The sequence below is a fragment of the Microtus oregoni genome, unplaced genomic scaffold (assembly GCF_018167655.1).
Source record: "Microtus oregoni isolate MIOR12 unplaced genomic scaffold, Mior012 000015F_ref0000493, whole genome shotgun sequence".
Taxonomy (NCBI): Eukaryota; Metazoa; Chordata; class Mammalia; order Rodentia; family Cricetidae; genus Microtus; species Microtus oregoni.
Genome location: NW_024543074.1, coordinates 10031472 through 10054719, shown reverse-complemented (window position 1 = coordinate 10054719; position 23248 = coordinate 10031472). Strand labels below are relative to the sequence as shown.

The following is a 23248-nucleotide window of genomic DNA, read 5'->3' as shown; positions in this document are numbered from 1 at the left end:
CTTCCTGGATGGAAAATATTCCTGGATGGCTCCTGTGGATACAGAGATGATCCCCAGTCCTACCTGGGACAGGGATGGACCTCCTCATCTCTGTCGTCATCAAAGGACAGATTCTCCCTCTAGCCACCCCCAGTCAAGGACTCTTCCTAATAAGCCTCAATTCCCTCCCATATTCTTGGAGAAAGAAACTGCAATGGTGGAAAGTGAACCCCCAGGGACCTCTGCCCTCCCAGGTGTGTGGGGGTGGGGCTTAAAGCTAGAGGAAGACCAGCTTTATCTAGGGGTAAGATGAGAACATTCCCATACTGCCTAGCTCCACTGGGAGGCAGGGTCTAAACTCTCATCCCCTGGCTTCTCTCCCACGCCATTAGGGTGACCAGGCTGGTCCTTTAGTGGACAGAAGTCAACAGCCACTCAGATATGGCTCAGGTTCATCCCTTCTCTACGTGGACCACAGGGATCAATGAATAGAGTGGCAATTAACTTCATCTCTGTTTCCTAAGGGCGAGAATGGCCCAAGTGAGCCCAGTCCATGGGCCTCAGAAGTCCATGCCTCAGTCTCCCTGAGCAGCTGTAGCTCCTGATACACGGTGAGGTCTATGTTCCTGGGAGCAGGGACAAGGCACAGCCTGGGCTCCCTACCCAACAGGGCGGGTGAGGGACTTGAGATATCCAACCAGGCAGTGATAACAGCTGGGGCTCATGGCCAGGCTGGGCACTTTAAGAGCTGGAGGCAGTGTGAGGAGAGAGGAGTCCTCACCTTCTGCTGCGGTCACCCTTTCCCCTCCAGAAGAAGGGAGGCAGGAAGCTGAGGAGGCGAGGGTGAGGTGCCAGTGCCAGTTTTCTTTCCTGAGCTTATATCACTCAATCCCAAGGCATACTCCACCATGCCTGGGGTGTGGGAACGATGTTGGCAGACAGGACCCGTGCTGCTGCTCAGATTTAAAGGTTTTTCTCACTTTCCTAAATGCTCCAAATGCAGGCACTACCTTATTGCTAGCATTCAGCCCAAGAGAACCTTCTGGGCTGTTTGGAAATTGAAAAACATGTATGGGCAAAAGTTCCTAACTGCACAGAAAGTACACTAGAGAGGCTAAAGCAACAGATACCGCCTTCCTGCTACACTGCCAGGCCAGCTTCTTGGCTATGCAGCCTGCGCACTCTCGTGTGGCCCCCATTCAGAGATTCCCACCTCATCTCAGTGCCCTGTGGTTGCTTTGAGATTCATCATCAGACCTGTTCAGAGACTCAACAAACCAGAGTCAGGCCTGCATCTGCTACAGGGGTTTGAACCTCTTGCAGGGGATCTGGATGCCAAACACCGGGGCTCTGCCCTCTCCCCGGCCCCCAGAGCCCACCAGATGTCTGGACTCACTAGCAAAGATGTCGTGAATCCGGTGGGACCTCCTTCCATCTCCTAACAATGCTCATACTCCCACTCACAGAAGGAACACAACCCTATCTTTGCATGCTAGGCTGTCGGGTCTTTCCTCTGAAAAACCAAAGCGACGCACCCTGGTTCTCACAGGGAAGATGTTCCCAGGCACATTCTCTGAGGCCAGATCTCACCTCTACCAGCGCCCAGGCATATGAAGCTTCTCGCATGTGGGCGCGCACACACACACACACGAGGACACACACACACACACATACACACGAGTACACACACACACACACACACACACAGAGAGAGAGAGCTTTGAAAGTAACTCATTGTGCTATGGTTCCTTGATTTGACCTTAGACCCTGACATAAATAAGAAAAGGACATAGTCACCATGACACGGCCCAGCAACCTCCTGGGATTCTGAGTTCTGACAATGACTTCTGAGAACACCTGCAGATGGGATCACTCACCCAGAAAAACCTGTTCCCCTCTGGGCACACATAGAAAGAGTCTGGAATCAGTAGCCTTGGGTTGGAAGCTTCGTGGGGACTCAGAATATCCCTCTCCTGGGCCTTGGTATCTCAGCCACAGAATGGTAAAGAGCTAACACGTACATTTATGCTTCGCCTTACGCTTGCCAAACAACACTAGTAAAGTAAGTACTTGACCTGGTTGGGATTTTAGTCAACTTGACACAAGTTCGAGTCATCCAGGAAGGGCAGCCTCAGAGGGGAAAATGCCTTCCTTGTCAGGCTGCCTGTAGGCAAGTCCGCGGGGCATTTTCTTGATTAACAACTGGTGTAGGGGCACTGAGCTAACTGCAGGCAGTACCACCCCTAGGCAGCTGGGCCAAGAAAGCAGTCTAAGCCAGCCAGGAGAAAGAAGCCAGTCATCAGTGTCCTTCCAGGGTCTCTGCCTCGGTTCCTGCCCTCAGTTCCTTTGACGACAGACTGCTGTGGAAGTGTACGTTGAAATAAACCCTTTCCTCTCCAAGGTGCTTTCAGACGTGGGGTCTTACCACAGGACCAAAAATCCCTCAGACACTGTGGTTACTACTTTCGTTTTATAAATGGAGACACGGAGGAAGCACAAAAATGTGCAGCAATTTCTCCAAACTCACAAGTCTCTGAGTCCAGAGGATGGCTGTGGATATCAAAGTATGAGAGACACAAGGAAATGGTGCATTGGCTCCAGTTTTAAAAATTATGCATCTGTTTGTGTGTCTGTGTGACGTATCTATGTCGTACAGATGCCCACGGAGGCTATAAGCCTTGCCTCTCCTTGGACTAACTGGGGTTGTTGTTGTTGGGGTGGTTGGCGGTCACCTGAGGTGGGTGCTGGGAAGTGAACTGTTGCCTCTGAAACAGTAGCCAGCTCTCTTAACCACTGCGTTGTCTCCCCAGCCCATCTATGTTTACTTTCTACAGACAGAGTCTCTATGTTGCCCAGGTTGACTCTTGTATTTCAGCATTCTGAGGAAAGGAGCCTACAAGCCTGTGGCTACCATGCCCAGCGTGGTATTTAGACATCTGTAACACCAGAGACAAAGCCGATGATGACAGGAAATGATCACAAATAGTACATCATGGGCACACCCTACCCTCCATCCCTCCAACTCTGTCTCCTCGCCTCTCTCCTTGTCCTCTACCCTGCCCTATCCACCCAGTGCTCAACCTTCCATTCTTGAGAAAGCCGCTGAAAGCTGGGTTACCAGGCACACTAGGGGAGGATATGCAGGTCTCTTCCCAGCCCCGCTTCATTTCTCCCTCCCTTTCACTCTGCTGCTTGCCCCAGACAGGAAGGAGATTCAGTCACCACTGGGTAACTGCTTCTAATCACAGGTGACAGCCGGAATGTAAACAACGGGAGAAACATCTAAATGCAATAGACGTGGCAAGGAAATTCTCGGTTGGCTCGGGGCTCCTTCCCTGGAGAACGCCCACACCCTTTCCTGCCACCCCTCTTCAGAAGCACTGCTCATTAACACCCTGCTAATAGGAACCCCAGAAACACGGCGCTTCTGGAGCACAGAGCACTGTCACAGCGTCCTCTGACTTTGCTCTCAGATGGTCCAGATTCCTCCCATTTTCCTATTCAAATCAACAATTTTCACATGTTTTGCTGGCAGGTAGAGTTGCTGAGAGTGCCACTCCTAGGCAAAGCTCAAACACTGTGTAAATCAGTTCAAAGGTTTGTGGACCCCAGATTGAGTAAGACCCGTTTCCTACAACATCGATTGACCAGGAGGAACAAATAAGAATAGATGTCCCCTAAGCACTGGGAGGCTGATGGGACATTTTCAAATCTGCAATCGCTGTAATCAGTGAACAGATTCAAGACGAGGTTTTCCCGACTCCTCTAGCTCGTTCTGTAGGTTGACAGTCTGCCTTCTAAGCTACCTCCGTCGATGCAAACTGACAGTCCGATTGAGTAATTACCATGAGTAATTTCCACTAGGATCACTGAACTGAGTACTGAGGTTGGCCAGGCGCTAAGAGAGCCAGGACGAGAAAGGTAAGTTAAGGAATGTGCTGGACACGGCCGCTCAGTTCAGCCGGAGTTCCCTAGCCGAGAGGGTTCGCGATGTCTGGTGTCTGGATGCTTGCTATAGTGGCCCTCTGTTATTAACATCCATCCCTCCCACAGATGGCTATGTCCACTTGCTGGCTCCTGATTCTTCCTTAGCTCTTTGGTCAGTGGGACAGGAGGCGAGAAGGGCTGGAGGCTGGGAGAGAATGAAGGGGCAGTTTTCTTTCACTGGGGCCATCTTACCTCTGTGCCTGTTGGTGGTTTTGTCAAACATCAGCATCGCATCCTCCACCTGAAACAGAGAAGAGAGGCTGCGTCAGGACTTCTCACGAAACACAGACAACATTACAAACACAGATTGCATGGGGGGGAAGAGAGGTGATTTCCATTACCAATATTAGAAACCCAGACTGTGCGGGGTGAGGGAGAGCGTTCCCATCACTGAAATAAGAGTTCCTTAAATAGAAAATATTTGTAAAAGGGAAAATACAAACAAAACCGTCTACTTGGCATAACCTTAGTTAACATACAGTACAGTTCCCTTAGAGTGTGTATGGGGAGAGTATCGTGGGCACCTATGTTAACGAATACACTGCCCCTCTCCCTGCATAATTAAACAAATCCATACCTCTTTTAGAATTGTTTATATTATATTATTTGTGGAACTTTATTTATTTATTTGCTTATTTTTGGGCTTTTCAGTTGTACAAATATTCCACCCAGGTCACTACATCAGGACAACTGGCCAGCATTCCACAGAGCAAGAGGCCCTAACTTACGTCTCTTCTGACGAATACTTAGTTTGTTCGGTTATAAACAACAGACTTCAGCAGTCTCCCTCTCACTGGCTGGCCCATGCTCCCTAAAACTCATTGACTGAAGCCCTAATTTCTAGTATCATATAGGTGGACCGGGTGCTTTAGCTTTAAAAAGATTTAAATTTTTATTTATGTGTATGCACCTGTGTCTGTATGCACTGTGTGTGTGGACGGACGCCTGTAGGAACAAAAAGAGGGTGTTGAATCCGTAGGAACTGGAGTTACAGGGAGTTCTGAGGTGCCTGACTGGGTGCTGGGAAACCCACTTTGGATCCTCAGCAAAAGCAATTAAGTGTGCTCTTAGTTGCCAGGCCACCTCTCCACCCAAAATTTAGATGAGGTCATTAGGGTGGGCCTAATAATACGAATGGTGTTCTCCAATGGGGATGTGAGGGCAGGGACCCACAGGGACGGGAAACCATAGGTCAACAAGGCCTCAGGAGAAACCAACCTTGCCTCACCTCAATCTTGGACTTCTGGCTTCCCAAATAAACAGACATGAGACAAATCTATTTTGGTTGTTGAACCTCTCCAGCCTGTGGTGCTTTGCTATGGCAGCCTTAGCACATGGCACACAGATGCACAGATGCTAGGGGTCTTTCTTCTCTCATGCCTTGCAACTCTTGGGCACTTCTAGCAGTAGGATTCCATTCAGATCTCAAGAAACCACCGACAACCTACATACGGCCTCGGAATTCACTCCTGTCGTTTGTAGATCTAATCCTTTAGGCCACAAGACACATCTTTATCCCAGAGAAAACTTGTTTCGCCAGGGAGAAGTGGCAGCTCTCTCCATGTACTTTGCACCTAACATTGGAGGCAGAAAACAACCCAAGGGCACAGCTACACAACTGTTAGCCAAAAGACTCTGCTTGCAGAAGTCGGGGTGTGTGGATGTGGCTGGAACGATCTTAGCACTCACTTATGTTCAAAGGCTCACAAGCAAGCTGTGAGGTGTGTGTGTGTGTGTGTGTGTGTTGGGGGTGCACTTCAGCTAAGCCACCTCAAGAGGAATCACAGGCTATTCATTTCTCACTCCTCCTGGGTGAAACAACGAAATGAGCTTTAAAACGGTGCCTCTGGACAAACGGAATCCATTTTTCTAGATTCTACCACATACAATAGTGGGCAGAGTGAAGTTCAGGCAAGAATGGGAGAGGTAGGCAAGCCATTCTGGAAGAGCTCAGCCTCACTTCAACATCCTTCTGAAGGCAGGGCTCCCTTTGTTGCTAAGCAACCCAGGCTGAACAAACAGGCTCCTGGGGCCTCACCCTTCTGGTGTCCCCGCTCCTGCAGTCATTTGCTGTGGGGAGGGTAGCCTTGCCTGGCGACTCCTCCAGCAGGGAGCTGCCCCCCCCTCCCCTCCCAGGCACCAGCTGGCAGGAGAGGTAATGCTAGTTTGAGATCACTTGAACAGGGCCTCCTTCCCTGGGCTGTTCCTGGAACCCAGGCCTTGGCAGGCTTCAAGAGTCCCCCAGACACCTGCTGAGGCCATACGCCTCCCATGCACCACCCAAGCAAACCACCATAAGATCAACCGGTGTGTTTGTACACAAAGCAGTCACACTCCAGCATATGGCATCTCAGACTCAGACCTGGAGATGCCAGAAGAATTCAGATGCCTGGGGTGTGGGTGTGGGTAGGGGGTAAGGCCTGCGGAGAGTGCAGGTAAATGCGGCATCTGCTTCTGTGCACCCATCTCCACATTTTCTGAGCTGTTTGCCAAATCCTGATCTTGAACTGAAAATGCCTAGCAGCGAAGGAAACACCTCCCTTCTGTGTTGGCCATGTCTTCGTACTGAAATTCAGATCCCCGCAGGAAATAAATATTTTGAATTAAAAAAATTTAAAAAAACCTGTCTTTCAGCAGTCTGTAATTGGCTCCCTGCTTCTCCTTGCTAAGTTTGCCTGCTTTCTTCCCTCCACATTCCCTTCACCCTGGTGAGTGTGGGGAGGGGGGATCTGTGTGTGTGTTTTGGGGGCAAGCATTGTTGTAGAGAATAGGGCTCTTTTCCCCGCAGTCCAGCTGTACAATGAGACTCTCGAAGACCTCCTGAATGGATAAAGTGTCAGGGTGCAAGAAGAATTCTATTAACACTTTACAAAATACAACATCTAAGAAGTAGCTGGAGAGAAAGAGAAAGTGGGAGGGGGATCAATGTGGATAAGACCCAGTCTTGAGGGTTGGGGGGAACTTTTCAGGGGTTGCAAAACACTTATTAATTCAGAGAAGCCATCAATGTGATGGAAATCTGGCAGGACAGCAAGAGCCGAAACCAGGAGAATTTGAATACACAAAGGCTGAATAGAATAAAAACCGCAGCCTCACATACGGGCCTGGTTCTCACGGTTCTAGGAGAATCAAACAGAAGCAGCTTGTGCAAGTCTCTGTTAAGGAGAAATATGGGGCACAGTGGAGATGACTGGTGTCAGCGCCAGAGCCAGCCAACTGGTAACAATTTCAGCTTCTATGTTCCACAGGAGCCATTGTACATAGGTGTGCACCTGAAACTGATAGAAAGGAGTTGGCTGTGTGGGCATAGGCCTCCAAGAAGGGCTAAGAAGATGGGTGTGGAGTTGGGGTTATAGTGTGATGTTGTTCTGACCTCAGGAAGAAGACATCATTAAGCCTGTGAAACACTGAGGGACAAGTCCCTAGAGCCAACATTTTGTGGGGACAATGTCTTGGCATGCTACCTCGCAGATTTTTTTTTTTTTTTTTTTTTGTACTGGAGAAGGCACCTAACTAGTCTTGGGAGTCCCCTGGAGGAGAGAGGGGAGAAGAAATGAAGATGAGGTGTCTCAACCTTAGGTGGCTTTGTCCCAAGTCCTGGTGTGAGCCTGGTCTGTTTGGGAGAAAAGTTTATCCCAACCACAAAAAGTCTCTAGTAATGACCCAAGGTAGCCTACCTTTAGAAATGGAAAAGAAAGATCATAAAACTTTCAGGTCAGACAGCTGGGAAGGGATGCTCTCTGACTTGAGCCTGGAAGATCTAGCATGTGAGTTTCTGGCTGTGGAAGGTTCCAGTAAATCTCGCTCAGCAAGGTATGGCTATCAACGAAAAGAGAGCAGCACTAAGGGTCTCTTGGACATATTAGATTTGCTCAGAGGTGGGTGATCCACAGACCCCTCAGGGCACCCTAGGATTTGTGTACCTATTGAGGTTCCGGATCCCATAGGTATTCCTACTGGCCTGTGGCCTCCTCCCCACCCTACTGTTTGAATAATGAGGGCCCAGAACAGAAAGGGTGTGAATATACTTTAGGGCAGAAAGCAACCTCTAGCAAGTATACTCCCATCCAGCCCCTCCTCTGCTTGCGCCTGATCATCTAACATCCTGAGGAGTTCACAGTGGAAACAGCAGTGGAAAAGCTGACATGGAGAAAGGTTTCTTAACCTGCCCCTACACCAATACAGAATGAAGCCAGCGTTAGCCCACATGACGCAAACTTTCTTTGTAGCAGTTAAACATTTGCTAACATTCCACATCAGGCTTGGTCAATCCAGTCTTAACCTAAAAATCCAGCTAGTGGCAGCTTCATTTACTTCTACACACCCTGCACGTCTCAGGCACTTCCTACTTGCAAACCATCAGTGCTGAGGGATAATGCTCTTGTACACTGTAAAGATTTGCCACTCATTAATTTAATAAAACTCTGACTGGCCAGTAGTTAGGCAGGAAGTATAGGTGGGGCGACCAGACTAGGAGAATTCTGAGAAGAGGAAAGGCAGAGAGTCAGTCACAAGTCAGATGCAGAGGAAACAAGAGGAGAAAGTCTTACTGAGAAAAGGTATTAAGCCATGTGGCTAAACAAAGACAAGAATTATGGGTTAATTTAATCTGTAAGAGCTTGTTAATAATAAGCCTGAACTAATAGGCCAAACAGTTTATAATTAATACAAGCTTTTGTGTGTTTCTTTGGACTGAATGGCTGTGGGACCAAGCAGGACAGAAACTTCTGACTACACATCAGCCTATATACAATCAAGAGGAAGGTCCCACAGCTCCGTTGGACAGGTCACATTAATGACCCAACACCCAGTAATTTTGTAGTTTCTCTCCCCAAAGCAAAAAAGCCTATTTCCCCATCCCTTCAAACAGGACCTGGCCAATAAAATGAGCTGAAGAGAAGAGTGTATCTGTTAGGGGTCTGGCCTGGAGCAACTCAACATGCTTCCATTTGTTCTCTCTTGGACCTTGGCCATCACCATGAGGGATATGCCTGGGCACATGCATTAAAGGATGAGGCACACAGGGCGAAGAACAGCTTTCCCCATTTTCCACAGCTGAGACCCAGGTGAGACCAGTAAGACCAGTAAACTACTCCCAGTGTACCCTAGACAGCAGCTACTGTCTGCCACTGAGGTCCTGCAGCTTGTCACACAGCATTCTTGTAACACTAGAAAATACATCCATAATCCCTATCCTCCAAACGAGTAAATAAGTAACTCGAAAAGAACACCTTGCATTCAGAAGATGGGGTTTTAAATAACACCAAAGAGCAAACAAAGGCAAAGGGGGGGGGGCAGAAGAAGGAAAAATGCTGAAATGAGGGTCAAGTAGTGAGCCACCAGGTTCCACACAGCAAATGGAGCATTTCAGATGGACACAAGTATTAGGGTATTAGGGTATTTATTAGGGTGTGTAAGGATCTCTGCTTTTAAGCTTTATCCCAGCAGCAAGGGTGAACACCTAGGTCCTAGAAAGGCCAAGAGAAGACAGCAACATGTTTCTCACCAAATGAGCACCATGAACACACAGGAATCGTTACTCAAAGTCAGCAGGGGAAGTCATCTTAACCCCGATTTCTTTAATCAATGAGCGAACTCTGTTTCAAATGCCTCAAAGATTTGATATGAGCCAGACAGTTTTGATGGGTGATTCTGAAGTGGTCAGATGGTACTGACTGTATCAAAAGTTTAAACTTTACTTTTTCCAGCAAATGGTTATTGAACAAGCAACCTTTAGAGTCACAATGCAGAGATGCCCATGCAAAGGGAAGTCACAAGCTTTCTTTGTCTGGTTAACTGACCTCAGTCGTCTGGACTGCCTGCTCTACCAGGAACTTCACAGAATTAACTTCCTGGGGTAGGGAACCGCTGAGAAAAGGCAACCTGATTTGAGGGCACGGAAAACTTGCTCCCAGGAGAGGGCTAAAGATCAAAGAGTCGCGGTATTGACTCCACGGGGGCCAGGTGCAGATGAGAAAGACTAACCAGTGCTGCACGGAGTCCAAGACGGGTCCAGATTCCCATCCCAGATTCACAGGGTCTTGGGGAGTTCAAGGTGCCTCCCTCTTTGTTCCCTGGTAGTAGCTAACAAAGGAGGAAATTGTATGAGATGACCTCTAAGATCCAAGGGTGAGGATTCCACAGAGGATGCAGATGGCAGGCCATAGAGGATGCTGGGGAAAAGGGGGAACAGGAAAGAGACGACATCTGGGAGCATCAAATCCACCACTGAAAACTGTTTGCCTTTGAAAACAGCTCTGTGAGGCTGTTCCAGAACTTTGCTGTGGTCAACACAGCCCCTACTCCTCCCAGGACCCCGACACGCACACCCACACATCATACCTATCAAGAACAAAGCAAGAAACCACACTTCAAATGGTCCTTAAATCAACTGGCCAGATTCAAGGAGGGGAAAGGAAGAGGAGAAACCTCCTCTCTTCCAATGCGCCCCAGAACAAATGCCCTTAGCCTTCTCTTCCTGATCCCACGTGGATGCTTCAATGGTTAGCTTACATCAACACCCGTAAATGCAGGACTGGCGATATGAGAGCCCATAGGGGTTAGAGGCCTTACTATGCTCTATAAATTCAAGGCTCTGAAGCCTAGGACCTGGTGCTAGAACCTGTGTTGTGTCAAGTGTGGGTCACTTCTGCTCCAATCGCTGTGTCTAGACTAAAGTGGCTCCTAATTATGTCCTTTTCTGATGCTGACCTTCTCAGTATACAAAGGGGGCGGTGGTGTTAACCACTGACAGAGAGAGAGCAGGCGGCAGAGGGAGCAGCCCGGAACACCCCATTAAATTCACGCTGCAATTTGTATCTGTGGTTTTAGCCTTGACTGCTGCTCCTGGCAGCACCTGGAGGGCTGTTGAACACCTGTTGCCTAAGCCACCCCCTCTGGCTTGTTAAGGTTGCCTAGGGCTTACTACTGTAGGGCACCCTACAGAAGGCCTCTTAAGCTTCCTAGTGATCTGTGATCTTAAAGGCACAGAACCCCTGTTCTAAATGGTTAAATGTAGTGGGAGGCGCCTTACTCAGAGCAGAGGTCTTAAAAATAAGCTAGCTTGGTACTAGTGGGCCTTGAGCTGCCCAGGGGTGGGGTGCTGGACACAGAGACAAGCATGCACCCTGTTTCTTGTTCTGGTCTTAGTCTATGAAAATCAGGATTTTATTCTAAAGTAGCCAGAAGGACCAACAACCGAATCTAGCATTGTATTTTTGAGACACTGTCTCAAAATACATCCTAGGCTGGTTTTGAACACTTACATAGCCAAGGATGACCATGAGCTCTCGATCCTTCTACCTTCTAAGTGCTGGTATTAGAGGCTTCCGACACCATTTCTAGTTCACAAGACGGAACCTCCTGCATGCTAGACAAGCACTCTCAAAGGCTGTTAAATTCCCAGCCCCGAACCCAGAACTTTTAAGACAATCTAATGAAACCAAAGCTTCCTCTTCCTCTTCATATTTCCACAGAGTTATCATAGCCTTGGTCTTCATATCAGCACATGAGGAAGAGATTATCATCAACACTCTGAACCCCAGCTTTCCCACTGCTCATCCTAGAGCTGCCAAGAGCCCATGACTGTCATGCTGGTGCTGGTCTCAGGGATTCAAGCCTCTGACCCTCTGCCTCTTCGAGATTCTTGCCTCCCCAGCTGTGGTCAAGAGACCTCTTTGCCACTGCTCTGTGCATTCACCCTGGAAGGTTCCAGCAACAGAGGTGCCCTCACGACTTCTGTTCCAGTCACTGCTGCTGGATATTGCTGGTTTAATTCCAGAAGTCCAACACTCTCGCTTATACCAGCCCCCAAGGATTTGTTTGTTTTGATTCACACTTGAATCTCCACTGAATAGCAGGAAACGAGACTTCTTGGTTTCTTCTATATCCTATTTCTAAAATGTGGTAAAATACACGTAACATTAAATGTAAATGTGCTGTTTTAATCACGTCTTTACCATTCAGCTCACAAGCACTAAGTGTATTTCCCAAACTCTTCATTAAAGGCTCGTAAGTCTTGTGGCTAGAATATTCTCCCCTCTCAAGCAGGACTGTGTTCTGTCGGTCCTATTTGTCTTACTTCTGTGTTCTTAACCCATGCGGAATCACCCCACTTTTCCAGTTTACTTATGTAAAACCAAACCCCGAAGCTCATCAGACTGAAGTGTAACAAAGGGATACTTGTCAGGGTCCTGAAGGGATGAGGTTTCCTAGAGAACCCTTCCCTGGCTTGAGGCAGTTTCCTTACAGGCAAGACCTCCTGTTGAGCTGATCTGAATGCAGATTCTATTAATGAAATGCACCCCCCCAAATTAAAGATGGATAGTGATGGTTGTGGTAGTGATCACCCCCCCAAATTAAAGATGGATAGGGATGGTTGTGGTAGTGATCACTTACGACAAGGGGCAATTTACAATGTTTATTAAGTTCTTGCAGAATCTCTGTAGCGGATATTATCATACCCATTTTATAGGTTGAAGAAATTAGAGTTGTTGAGACTAAGGGACTCGGCTGGCATATCACACATAACAAACAGTGGAGCTGGGATATGAAACTGGGTACGACCCTTAGCTCTTGCTTCCTTTCACTGTTCCATTTTCTTGAATTCCAAGAGCTTAGGGTAGTGCTACCTTAAAAGCTTCCCAAACAGTCAGAAGTGATCTTGGGGACAACTGAAGAGTTGAAGGAACAGGAGGACATGGAGGTTCCTTTCCTTGAGGCAGGCAAAATTCTAAAGCTAATCACTGGGGTCCTCCATGGTCCCAGGGCAAGAGCGGGAACTGGATGGGAGTCCTGGAAGTCAATCCAGGGCTCAGCCTGTGAGAGCTGTCTACAAGGGACAGTGGGCACTGCAGAATACACACCATGCCTTCCACCCTTGGGCTGGCAGGAAGGCTTACATGGTGGCCCCTGAGTATCCGGTTCAGCAGACCCTCATCCTAGGTGAAGCTGGCCCAATTCCTTGACCTTCTGAGCACTTCTTTTGTTCATGAACACGAACACACATCCACACACACTGAAAAGTGGGTCACACCAAAGAACACCCACTTACAGGATCGGCATGCCCTTGGGGGAACAGTAACAAGAGGATCCATCTTGAGAGAGCACAGTCAGCAAGAGGCTCTGAGGCTCTGGTTAGAGTTAGGGCTCCCTGTCAGCTGTGTAGACAAAGACCTCATCTCCGGTAACCCCCAAGCACCCAGGGAGGGGCAGGAGGTGTTCTCTAGGGAGATCTGAGTCAGGGTGTGGAGAAGAGGTAAAGGAAGGGAGGCGGTGAGAGAGAGGTTGGGCAGGAGCTGCTGCAGGAGAAGCAGTTGGATGCTGCAAGCTGACAGCTGTCACAGGGAAATGGCATCTGGCCTAACGGCCTCTCGTGTGACGTTCCTTCAAGTGGTGGCTGCTGTGCTCTGGTAATCCAATACCGCTTTCAGGGCCGGTTGCTGAGTGCGCGTGTGCGTGCATGCATGCAAGTGAGCTCTGGGGGAGGGGAGTGGCAGGCAGGCTACTGAACGTTCCTATCTCCCTGTCTCCAACCTCTCCCATCAGGCCTCACCTACCGTGAAAAAGGCCCAAACCTGCCAGCTCCGGAGGAGAGAGGCCCATCATTAGGGGAGCGTTGATGTGCTGTAACAGTCTCTTGCATTCCCATTAAACAAATACTAAACTGCTAATTGCCAAAATGGATCCGCACGACTCTGACCGAACAGGGGAAGGGTTTATAATTACCAAGTGTGAAAATGCACAGCCCGTAAATAAGAACCTCATCTGTCCTAATACGGGCTGATATTGATGGGCATGAAATAAACATCAGGACCAAATGGAAAAATCATCCACATCTCCTGTGGCCAATGCAATCTCGGACGGTGACAAGCGTGGCTGCAGCCATCCGCCCAGGGAAGGGAAGGAGGGGGAGGAGAGGCATTTTGCAGGCTTGAGAAGCCCAGGTTCCAATCTCTGGTTCCAATCCCTGGGGCCATGTGCCACTTCTTTCCGCCTGCAGAACAAGGAGGGAAGCTGCACAGCTTGATGGAGGGTCTAGGGCCTGTCTGCATCTGCAAGGGTCTTCTGTGTGCCCAGCCTCACTCTGCTCTGCTCTTTTACATACAGGAGACGGCAGGTGAGGAAACAGGGAGATGAGCACTTGGCCAAGGTGGCCAGAATTGATTCATTAAACCAGTACTTACTGAGTCTTCTCCGTCTGCCCAACAGAGATAGCTGTAGAGCCTAAGTGAAAGGAATGCGGTAGCCAAATGACCCTGAGGCTTTCTGATACCTCAAGCCAAGGATCACATCCCCCCCCCACCACCACCACCACCTTCCTTCCCGTGGGCTGGATGACAGGCAGACTCTGGCCCCATAGGATTCCAGAACCATCCACTTGCCTTGATTACAGGGAGCAAAGGAAAGAATTGCCACAGTCTCTGAGCACACCCCCCCCCCAGCAGCTTGCCATTCTGATAAATTCAGCCAGATCTTGGGAGGACTGGGTGGGGTGGGGGAGCACATGAGAAGAACCTACATCACTTCGGAACTACAGGCTTTGGAGTCACATCAGAGGTGACCCAGGGGCCACAGAGCACCTCTCCCTTCCCCCTGGGATGATCTGCTAGATCTGAACACAGCAGTGGAAGCACCCAGAAGCCTGAAATAGTAGCTTCCACCCCCTCCACTGCCCAGTGTTGGCAGGAGGCAGAATTCTGTGAACTGGTGGGCGCCGAGTCCATGAGTAAGTACCCCACACATTCATCGCTCATCCCCAAATATCTCTCTGGGAATGGAATCGGCTCCAGCTTTCTGTCCTTTGGGGGGAGGGGACACCCAAAGGTCAATTTCCCTGGCACCTGGTCACAAAATCACCCCAGAGTCCTGGGCCAAAGACCCATGGGTTACTCAGTTCTAATACTGACCCCAAACCGTGTCCAAAATTAGCCAAATGAAGTGCCAAGTGACTATTTTTTTAAATATTTATTTATTTATTTATTATGTATACAATATTCTGTCTGTGTGTATGCCTGCAGGCCAAAAGAGGGCACCAGACCTCATTACAGATGGTTGTGAGCCACCATGTGGTTGCTGGGAATTGAACTCAGTACCTTTGGAAGAGCAGGCAATGCTCTTAACCTCTGAGCCATCTCTCCAGCCCCTGTGACTATTTTTTTTAAAGACATTCTACATTGTCTCTTTAAAATTCCCCAAACACCTTCAGATAACGGCTAACACAATGTTGTTGAGAATGAAGTTCAAGCACAGCTAAGGCTAAGGGGCAGGTGCTTGGGAAGGGACTTCTCTAAGCAGACAGGAGTAAGATAGGTGCTCCACCCACTCCTTGGCACATTCCAGGAGCAAACCAGCTCTTACTGGTTCTGTGGCTATAGGCAACCTGATGTGGCGACAGGAACCCAGCATGGCCTTAATGTCTGGGGTTCAAACCCTACTCCACCCCACCCCCACCGCGCCTTCTTGTGAAGGCTCTGCAGGATGGCTAGTTTTTTTTTTTTTTGAGTGAAAAGAAAACAATGATCATTGTTTACCTTCCCATCTGCCTTGAGAGGTAGAAATGCTTGAAGTAGTATCCAGGGAAGCATGTGGCCAGTGGTTTGTTACAGACATCAAGCACCCAGCACCAGAACCACAGATGCTCACAGATATCCATCAGATATGGGGTGTGTCATGGACTAACAGCCTCTGTATTGATCGCCACACAGCCTGGCCTAGGGAAATCAGTTTGGGCGAGGGCAGTTTAACCCACACACGCTTACCCAGCTCTATGAACTGGCTGCAAGGATGCACATGCACTGTATTTTAGAAGCGCAGAGGGAATGCGAGGGGAAAAAATGGTGGCACATCTTAAAATGGAAATGCTCCTCAACATGAAAAAGAAACACGTGAACCACAGTACATAACCCGCATGTGTCTCTTGAAGGAAATCATGCTGATGAGAAAAATAAACAGTACCAAAGGTTGGATGAGTCTACTTCTAGAACACGTAGAATGACAAAATTACTGTAATGAGAACAGCTTGGATCTGTGTTACCAGGGTTAGGAGTGGGGCGGGTGTGTGTGTGTGTGTGTGTGTGTGTGTGTGTGTAGCAACAGGATGGTGCTAAGTATGACAATGGCTAGCAGAATAATCACGTCAACATTTTTCTTTTTTTTCTCCCCTCTCTCTCTTTCTGGTTTCTTGGGACAGGGTTTCTCAGTGTGACTCTGGCTCCTGGAACTTGCTCCGTAGACCTGGCTGACCTGGAACTCAGAGATCTGCCCAACTCTGACTCCTGGGATTAAAGGCGTGTAAAACACACACACACACGCACACACACACTCTTACACCAGCTCACATAAAAACTAATGATGCGATGCTGTGCAGCTACCACTGTTTCCTGGTTTTAACACCACACTATGATGACAGATCATAGCATTATTGTGGGAAGTTAGGTGAAGGCACACAAGAGCACTTTGTAATATATATAATACAAACACACACACACACATATAGTGGTATTTCATTTACCAAGTAAATTGAAGTTGCGTGGAAGATTATTTTTTTAATAATGGTCATAATAGAAACTTTTGGTGGTATGGAAAGGGATTACCTGCCCCAAACCATATATGTACCTGTGACCTTTAAGTTGGCCCCTATGGCTTTAGGGTGAGGTACCCAAAGCGCCTAGTAAATTTCTTTTAAAGTGATAAAATCAACTTAAGGACCCTACAGTCCTTCTGTGGACCCCTTGGGGTGGAAACTTCTAGACTCCTCATTAGGTCTTGTTACATGAGTATTGTCAGAGTAACTATTTTCCCCACTTCCCAAGCCACATACTTCCCTAAAGGGAAAAAGAAGGGAGAAGAAAGGCCAGTACCCAACATCAAACCCGGAAAAGCAGCAACAGAGTACCAACTCACGCTGCTCCAGGACCCAACAGGCAGCTTTTCCTTTCATTTATTTCTGCGCCACACTCCAAGGATAACAAGAGTGTTCTCATTTCAGGAGCCGTCAATTTGCTTTAGTGCCGAGGTTTTCATCGGTTTTCGGTGAGAAGGAATTACAAAGCAGGCAAATGAAATAACGCAAGGCAATCTAACATATTTCAGCGATTCAAATTGGGACGAGGGGAGAAGGAAATTAAACAAGGATGACAGGCCACCCAGCACACCTGTGTGAGGTCTACTGTCTCGCCCCTGACCCCCCTGGTAACTGTGGAACCTGATGAAGCCCTCAGTCCTCTGCTGCCAACGACGCTATCTGCCTCACCCCATCCCTTCAAATCAGGTATATATGCTGTACAACTTTTATGGTAGTTTGCTTTCTGAAGCACAGAAATCTTGTAACTGTGGGTGAACTGTCAGGAGAGGTTCCTATAAATGCCCTGTGAAAGACCAGAGGAGCCGGAAGTCCGTCCCTATACATTTACTTCTCTCCCTCAGAAATCAACAGAGACACATGCTTCCTGCAAGCCTGGCCACACTACAAACCCTCACGGCATCAAACCTAAGGCTTCAACAACAATGGAATTTATAAACAAACAAAAGGAAACCCCAGTTTCTTCCTCAAACGGCTGCCTCTTGGGGTGATGATGCCTCCTGAAGACTTTCAGCAAATTCATCTAAATTTTTGGTTTTAATTAAATTGCCCCTCAATTGCTTAGATCTGTTTCCCCCCCCCCTCCTTCTTCTTCTTTTCTCTAGCTACAGTGCTGAAGACAAGCTAAGAGAACATTAGAAACGATGGGGCTGAGATGCTAACTAGCCTCTGGAGCCATGGGACACTCAAGAAACTACCTTTGGCCATCACAGCCTCACAAGCGAGGGCAGAAGGTGTTTGACAGCCCTGGGGATCAGGATACCTTTGAGCCATTGAAGTATAGTAAGCCCCTTTCTCCCGATAACCATTCATTTAAGATCAAGTGAGCCATGTGACAATGACCATGTCATATTGACTTCTACAGAATGTATCCATGTGCCAAGTTGGCTGAGCCACTTCTGGTACTGGAACTGACTCCACAGGGACAGCATCAAGGGCTCTGTCCTTCCCTGGACAGTGTGCCTCCAAGGGCTCAAGACTGATCAGTATCCCAGGGTGCTGGTCACCAAAAAAAAAAAAAAAAAAAAAAAAAGGAACTCTAGAGCAGGCTTCATCCACTGGCTGCAGGGCTGCAGGGGTTGGAACCCATTCCCCAACTCCCACCTCTGGAAAGAAAGCAGCGGAGGCAGAGGAAAGCTGATATGAGGGCCTGTAATGCCTGCTCGAATCCCAGGGACTGTGCTGAGGGCTGCAGTCCTAGAAACATGGATATGGGTGTGGGTATAAGGTTAATAGTATGTGGTACATGTGTGCAAAGGCAGAGGTCAAGGATATCGTCCTCCAGGGCTCCCCACCTTGGTTTTTGAGACAGGGTCTCTCACTGAACCTGGAGCCCACAGATTCACCTTGGCTGGCCAGCGAACCCACTCCTGAGATCTGCCTGTCTCAATCCCACAGCCCTAACATGGAGTTGCACACACGTGCAGCCACGTCCACCTTTCACAAGGTGCTGGGTGACCAGCACTCAGATCCTTCTTATTTGCGCGGCAGGTATTTTATTGACGAGCCACCGTCCTAGCCACCTGTTTCTAAAGGCATTGGATGGAAACACGCGCCTGTCTCAGCCAGTTCCCATGGCTTTCAGCACATTGTGTGATTTTGAGAACTGTCAAGAGGGGCAGGAGATACAATGCTATTTATGAACCATACGAAAGGAATCGAGATAATTTTCTTTAAATTATTAGGGCACGAAGAAACAGGAAGGGTGCTCAAGGATGGGAGCCGCCACTCCCAGCACCACCCCCCCTGCCATGATAAAGGTTTCAGGAGCCCCAGGTGTTACTCTCCCAGAGCTGTGCACAGAGCTCTGTGGAAAAATCCGACCACACAGGAGGGTCAAAGCCCCAGAGGACTGCAACTGCGGAGGACAGGAGAGCCTCATGGGACAGAGCCAATTTAAGAAAGAATCGACCGCCAGCAAACGCGTGAGGAACACGCCGCTGCTGCCTCTCTTGTCTAAGACTGGAAAAGCAGGCTGAAGTAGAAGTTTAAACCAGAGGACTAACTTGATGGCGGCGGAAGGAAGTGCTGGGGCAGAAAGAACGCAAGACACCGTGGTGGTTGAGCCTTTTCAAGAATGAAGCAGGCCTGAAGGGTGGAGACAGTATAGGAAAACCAGAAAAGCCCTGGGGACACAGTGTTGCTAGTGCTGCTGGGAGTCTCTCAGACTGGCATCCATGTGGGGCTGGAGTTAAGGAAGGACCATGCACCCCCCCAGTGGGTACTGCGCCTCCATGACTCCATGTCTGTTCCTTTGTGGGCCAAGCCATGCCGGCAGATGAATGCTCTCAGAATTCTCCCTGCACCTCCGTTCCGCTCAAGAGAAAAGTACTTAAGACAAATGTTCTCCAGGCGACTGAAATTCCCCCTCGCTCTCCATGTTTAGTTATTTATTAGGAAGCTTCAGCGAGGTTATTTTGAGACTTCCACGAGAAACAGCAATACTTAGCACTTCCAATTCATCTCCCAAGCAGTTTTCAAATGTCAGCTCATTAATCCCCAGTCCCCTTGAGAAGCTGTGTTCTGCCCCATCACTCAGACTGGGAAGACAGAGGCAGCACTGAGGCTGACTAGAATCAGGCGTACCCTCGCTGGGCCCCAAGAACTACTTTCATTGCAAAGATGCTGTTCTTATACTGGAGGACTGTGTCTAAGGGGATGGCTCTCAGCAGGAGCCCTGTGGCCTCTTGTCTTTTTCGGAGTTACAAAATCCCGAGGACATAGCTTCCTAGTACCTCGCAGAGGCAGGTGACTAGCACGTGAGAACCCAGGGCATCCACGCTATGGCTGTTCTCAGCAGGTGCCCGGCAATGCTGGGGTCTTGCCCGCCTCTCCATTCCGCTAGTTCATCAGCATTTGGGCAGCTCTATTCTGCTGCCCACACATCTAGCACAAACCACAAGCTTGGAAGAGGTCTTCTTAAGAGAAACTATGGGCTGGGGTGCGGGTCAGTGGTAGAGTCCATGTCTAGTATGCAGCAAGCCCTGAGTTAGAGCCCCAGTGCTACATAAACCAGGTGCCTGCAATTCCAGCACCAGAGAAGTGCATGAATCAAGACCATCCTTGAATACATAGTCTGTTTCATGTAGTCTGGGCCACATGAGACCCTATTAAAAGAAAGAAATAAAACAAAGATTGGCAGAGGCATAGTGTAGTGGCACACAGGTGAAGTAAGAGTATCGTGAGTTTGAGACCAGATTTTACCAGATTCTGAACCACAAAAAAGATTCTGTCTCAAAAACAAATGAATAAATTTTAAAAACAAGACAGAGAGAGGAGAGGGAGGGAAGGAGAGGTATCCTCTTGTGAAGGTGTATCTCTTCTCTTACAAACAAACGAAAACAACCTCCACTTGCCTTTGCAGCCAGCACCAAACCTTTAAGGCCCTGTGAAATGCTAGAGCCAATGTGGCACCCAAGTGGCTTTTGCACTCATAACTTAACAACGAGATGGAAGATTCCTATCACTTGAGTCATTCCTGGGGCAGACAGGCTGACTTTCCCTGGGCCAGGACATCAACTTCCATCTACTTCCAGGTCCCAGCAGGGCCTGAACTCTGGGTTGCCCGCATCCGGCTAGAGCAGCAGAGGAAGGGTGGTACTGTCACAGTGTGTGGCCTATCACTGCCTGGCCCACAGGGGAGGAGGGATGGGTGACGAAGCACTCAGGGTGGCCAGCCCCAGTTCAGCCCTGGCTAATCTGTAGCGGCTACTCTGAAAAGGCAAATTCTCCACTGTGTCTACTAACTCATGCTGACCCTGAGATTTCATCTGATGTCAACTGGCCTGGCCCCATGTCTAAAGTATAGCTAAGATCCATACTATGGCACCTCTGTCTTGGTGATGAGAAATATATTGAGATTAGACACCAAATGGTTATTGTCCCCTTCAAAAGCCCTTGGTTAGTTTAAGAAGATCTGGATTTAAGGAAAGGAGGGGGGGTGTTATTCCCTTCTAGTTTGTTCTCAAGTCACGCAAGATAACTAGTCTTATTATTTTTGAGTCTGATTACATTTAGATACAAAATCAGCATAGTCAATCTTGGCCACACGTCATCTGGAGCTAAGGTTGGTGATAGTTTCCAAAACTCACAGCGACTTTCAAAGGCCAAAGATTTATCACACAAGGAGATTTAGAGGAAGATGCCAGAGTCTGGTCTGAATCCACAGTGAGCCCTTTGAAAACACACAAAGCAAAGGTAGGCTCTTTGGAATAAGAATATAAATGTTCCTGTTTGGAAGAGGACACATTGCCTTGGTAGGAAAAGTCCTGGTCTCAATGCTTCTAGACGTCACGGGGGTTGAGAAATGGACACTTATATACACCATGCATACATAGAGAAGAGGCAGAAAAATAACAACCCCTCCAAACCAATATAAAAGAATCTTAAATGTGAGGACTTCCTAGATCTCCATCTATGTAAGAAGCTAGGTGCAGAGGTGCTCACCTGTACCCCAGAGCTGGGGGTGGTTTGGTAGAGCTAGAAGGACACCCTGGCTTTGCTGCCAGCTAGTCCAGGTGAATTAGTGAGTCTGGATTCAGTGAGAGGCTCTGTCTCAAAAGTTATGGTGGAGAGGGACAAAAGAAGACCTCTGTGGTTGACCTCTGCCCCCCCCCATCACAGACACACATACATACACACACAAACTTAGACACAGACATACACACCCTCTCTCAAAGACAGGGTATATAATCCTGGCTAGTTAGAAGCGTGCTCTGTAGACCATGTTGGTCTTGAACTCCCAGAGATTCTCCTGCCTCTGCTTCCAGGGTGCTGAGATTAAAAGTGTGCAACACCATATCTGGCCACAAAAGAATATTAAAGATGAAATAAAAGGAAGAGAATTAAGAAAGAATTCTCCATAGCCCAATGCAAGTAGCTGTAAGAAAGGATTTACCACCTCAGTGGACAACAGAATTAGCACCCTAAAATGCATTTGATTTGTGAATCTGGGCTGGACCTTAAATTGTTTAAAAGTCACAGACCCCCTCCTATACCCTTCATTACAGTCTCTCCTCTCTCTCTCTCCTCTCTCTCTCTCTCTCTCTCTCTCTCGTAAAAAGCAACCTCCATCTTTGCTTAGTTCCAATCGAATGGACTAAGCACATCCAGATGCAGATATCTCAGCATCTCTGGGAAGACAACGAGAGACAGAACTCCTTGGACTGCACATCCCTTTCCAGGGGCAGGCTTCTCCTTGCTCCTATGCAACTAGGAAAGACCTCTCAATACAGAATGGTTGCTTGGAGAACATGCCCAGTGAATATGGCATCAGCAGGAAACCCAAGAGTGTACCCACAGCCTGAGGAAAAAGCTCTGTTTATCCACTCATGAGACATCTGGAACTCAAAAGAGGCCACAAGCTGTCTTTATCACATCTCTGTGCATCCAAATACACAACGGAAAATTACAGGTCCCTCTCATCTACCAAATGAGCCGTAATAGCCCCACAGGTTTCCCCGGGTCCTTAAGACACTCCTATTGGAACATTTACCAAGAGAGAAAAGCACAGGACCGATGAAAGGCAAAGGCAGAGGAGTGGGCACCTTTCCCAGGGAGCAGCTCTGATCAGGGCTAATTGTCCCGTTGGGGTACTGTCTGGCTAGACCTGAGCGAGGATGTCTCAAAAGAAAATTTGCCACCTCTGTGGGCCCTAGAGATGTGGAAGACTCGTCCACTGTCTTTTGTAAATGCCTGCTGGGTAAGTGTGCAGATAAGACCAGTATTACATTATGATGCTTCTTCATGCATGACAGTCTATTTTTAAAGAGAGTCTGTGGGAGGGGGGCTGCTGGAAGAGGGGCACGGCCAGAGGACAGGAGGTAGAGAGGAAAGCTGTTGCAGTTAGAAAGGTCTCGGCCACAGAAGAAAACTGTGCCTTGCCCTGAAGAGAAAACGTCACTAAAGTTCGTCTTCCGTACCCAGAAGAGCACAGTTGTTCAGAGAAGCTGCTCTTCTTTAGTCTGCATTGACACCTTGGCCCCTCACTGACCCCAATTTACACATGAGCTCTTGAATGGGTATGTGACACTCCCCAAACTGGCAGAGCCCTGACTTTACCTCATTTACCTCCCCTTGCAAAGCAGTACAACCACAAGGGCCATGGATCATCTGTTTAGGCAACATTGGGAACACACTGGTAGACTAGGGGGATAATAGGTAATTCTGGAAGGCCAATCACCTCCCTTTCTTTCTGAGACA

At 48.4% G+C, this 23248-nt stretch overlaps 1 protein-coding gene across 8 annotated transcripts in view; it reads right to left on the bottom strand.

Moving 5' to 3' along the window:
* The window catches only part of Msi2 (musashi RNA binding protein 2), a 370828-nt gene that overhangs the window by 132646 nt on the left and 214934 nt on the right, over nt 1-23248 (bottom strand). For all 8 annotated transcript variants that reach the window (XM_041664105.1, XM_041664106.1, XM_041664109.1 and 5 more), the window contains exon 7: nt 4159-4207. In XM_041664105.1, the coding sequence (XP_041520039.1) occupies nt 4159-4207 (49 nt within the window). The remainder of the gene's footprint in view (nt 1-4158; nt 4208-23248) is intronic.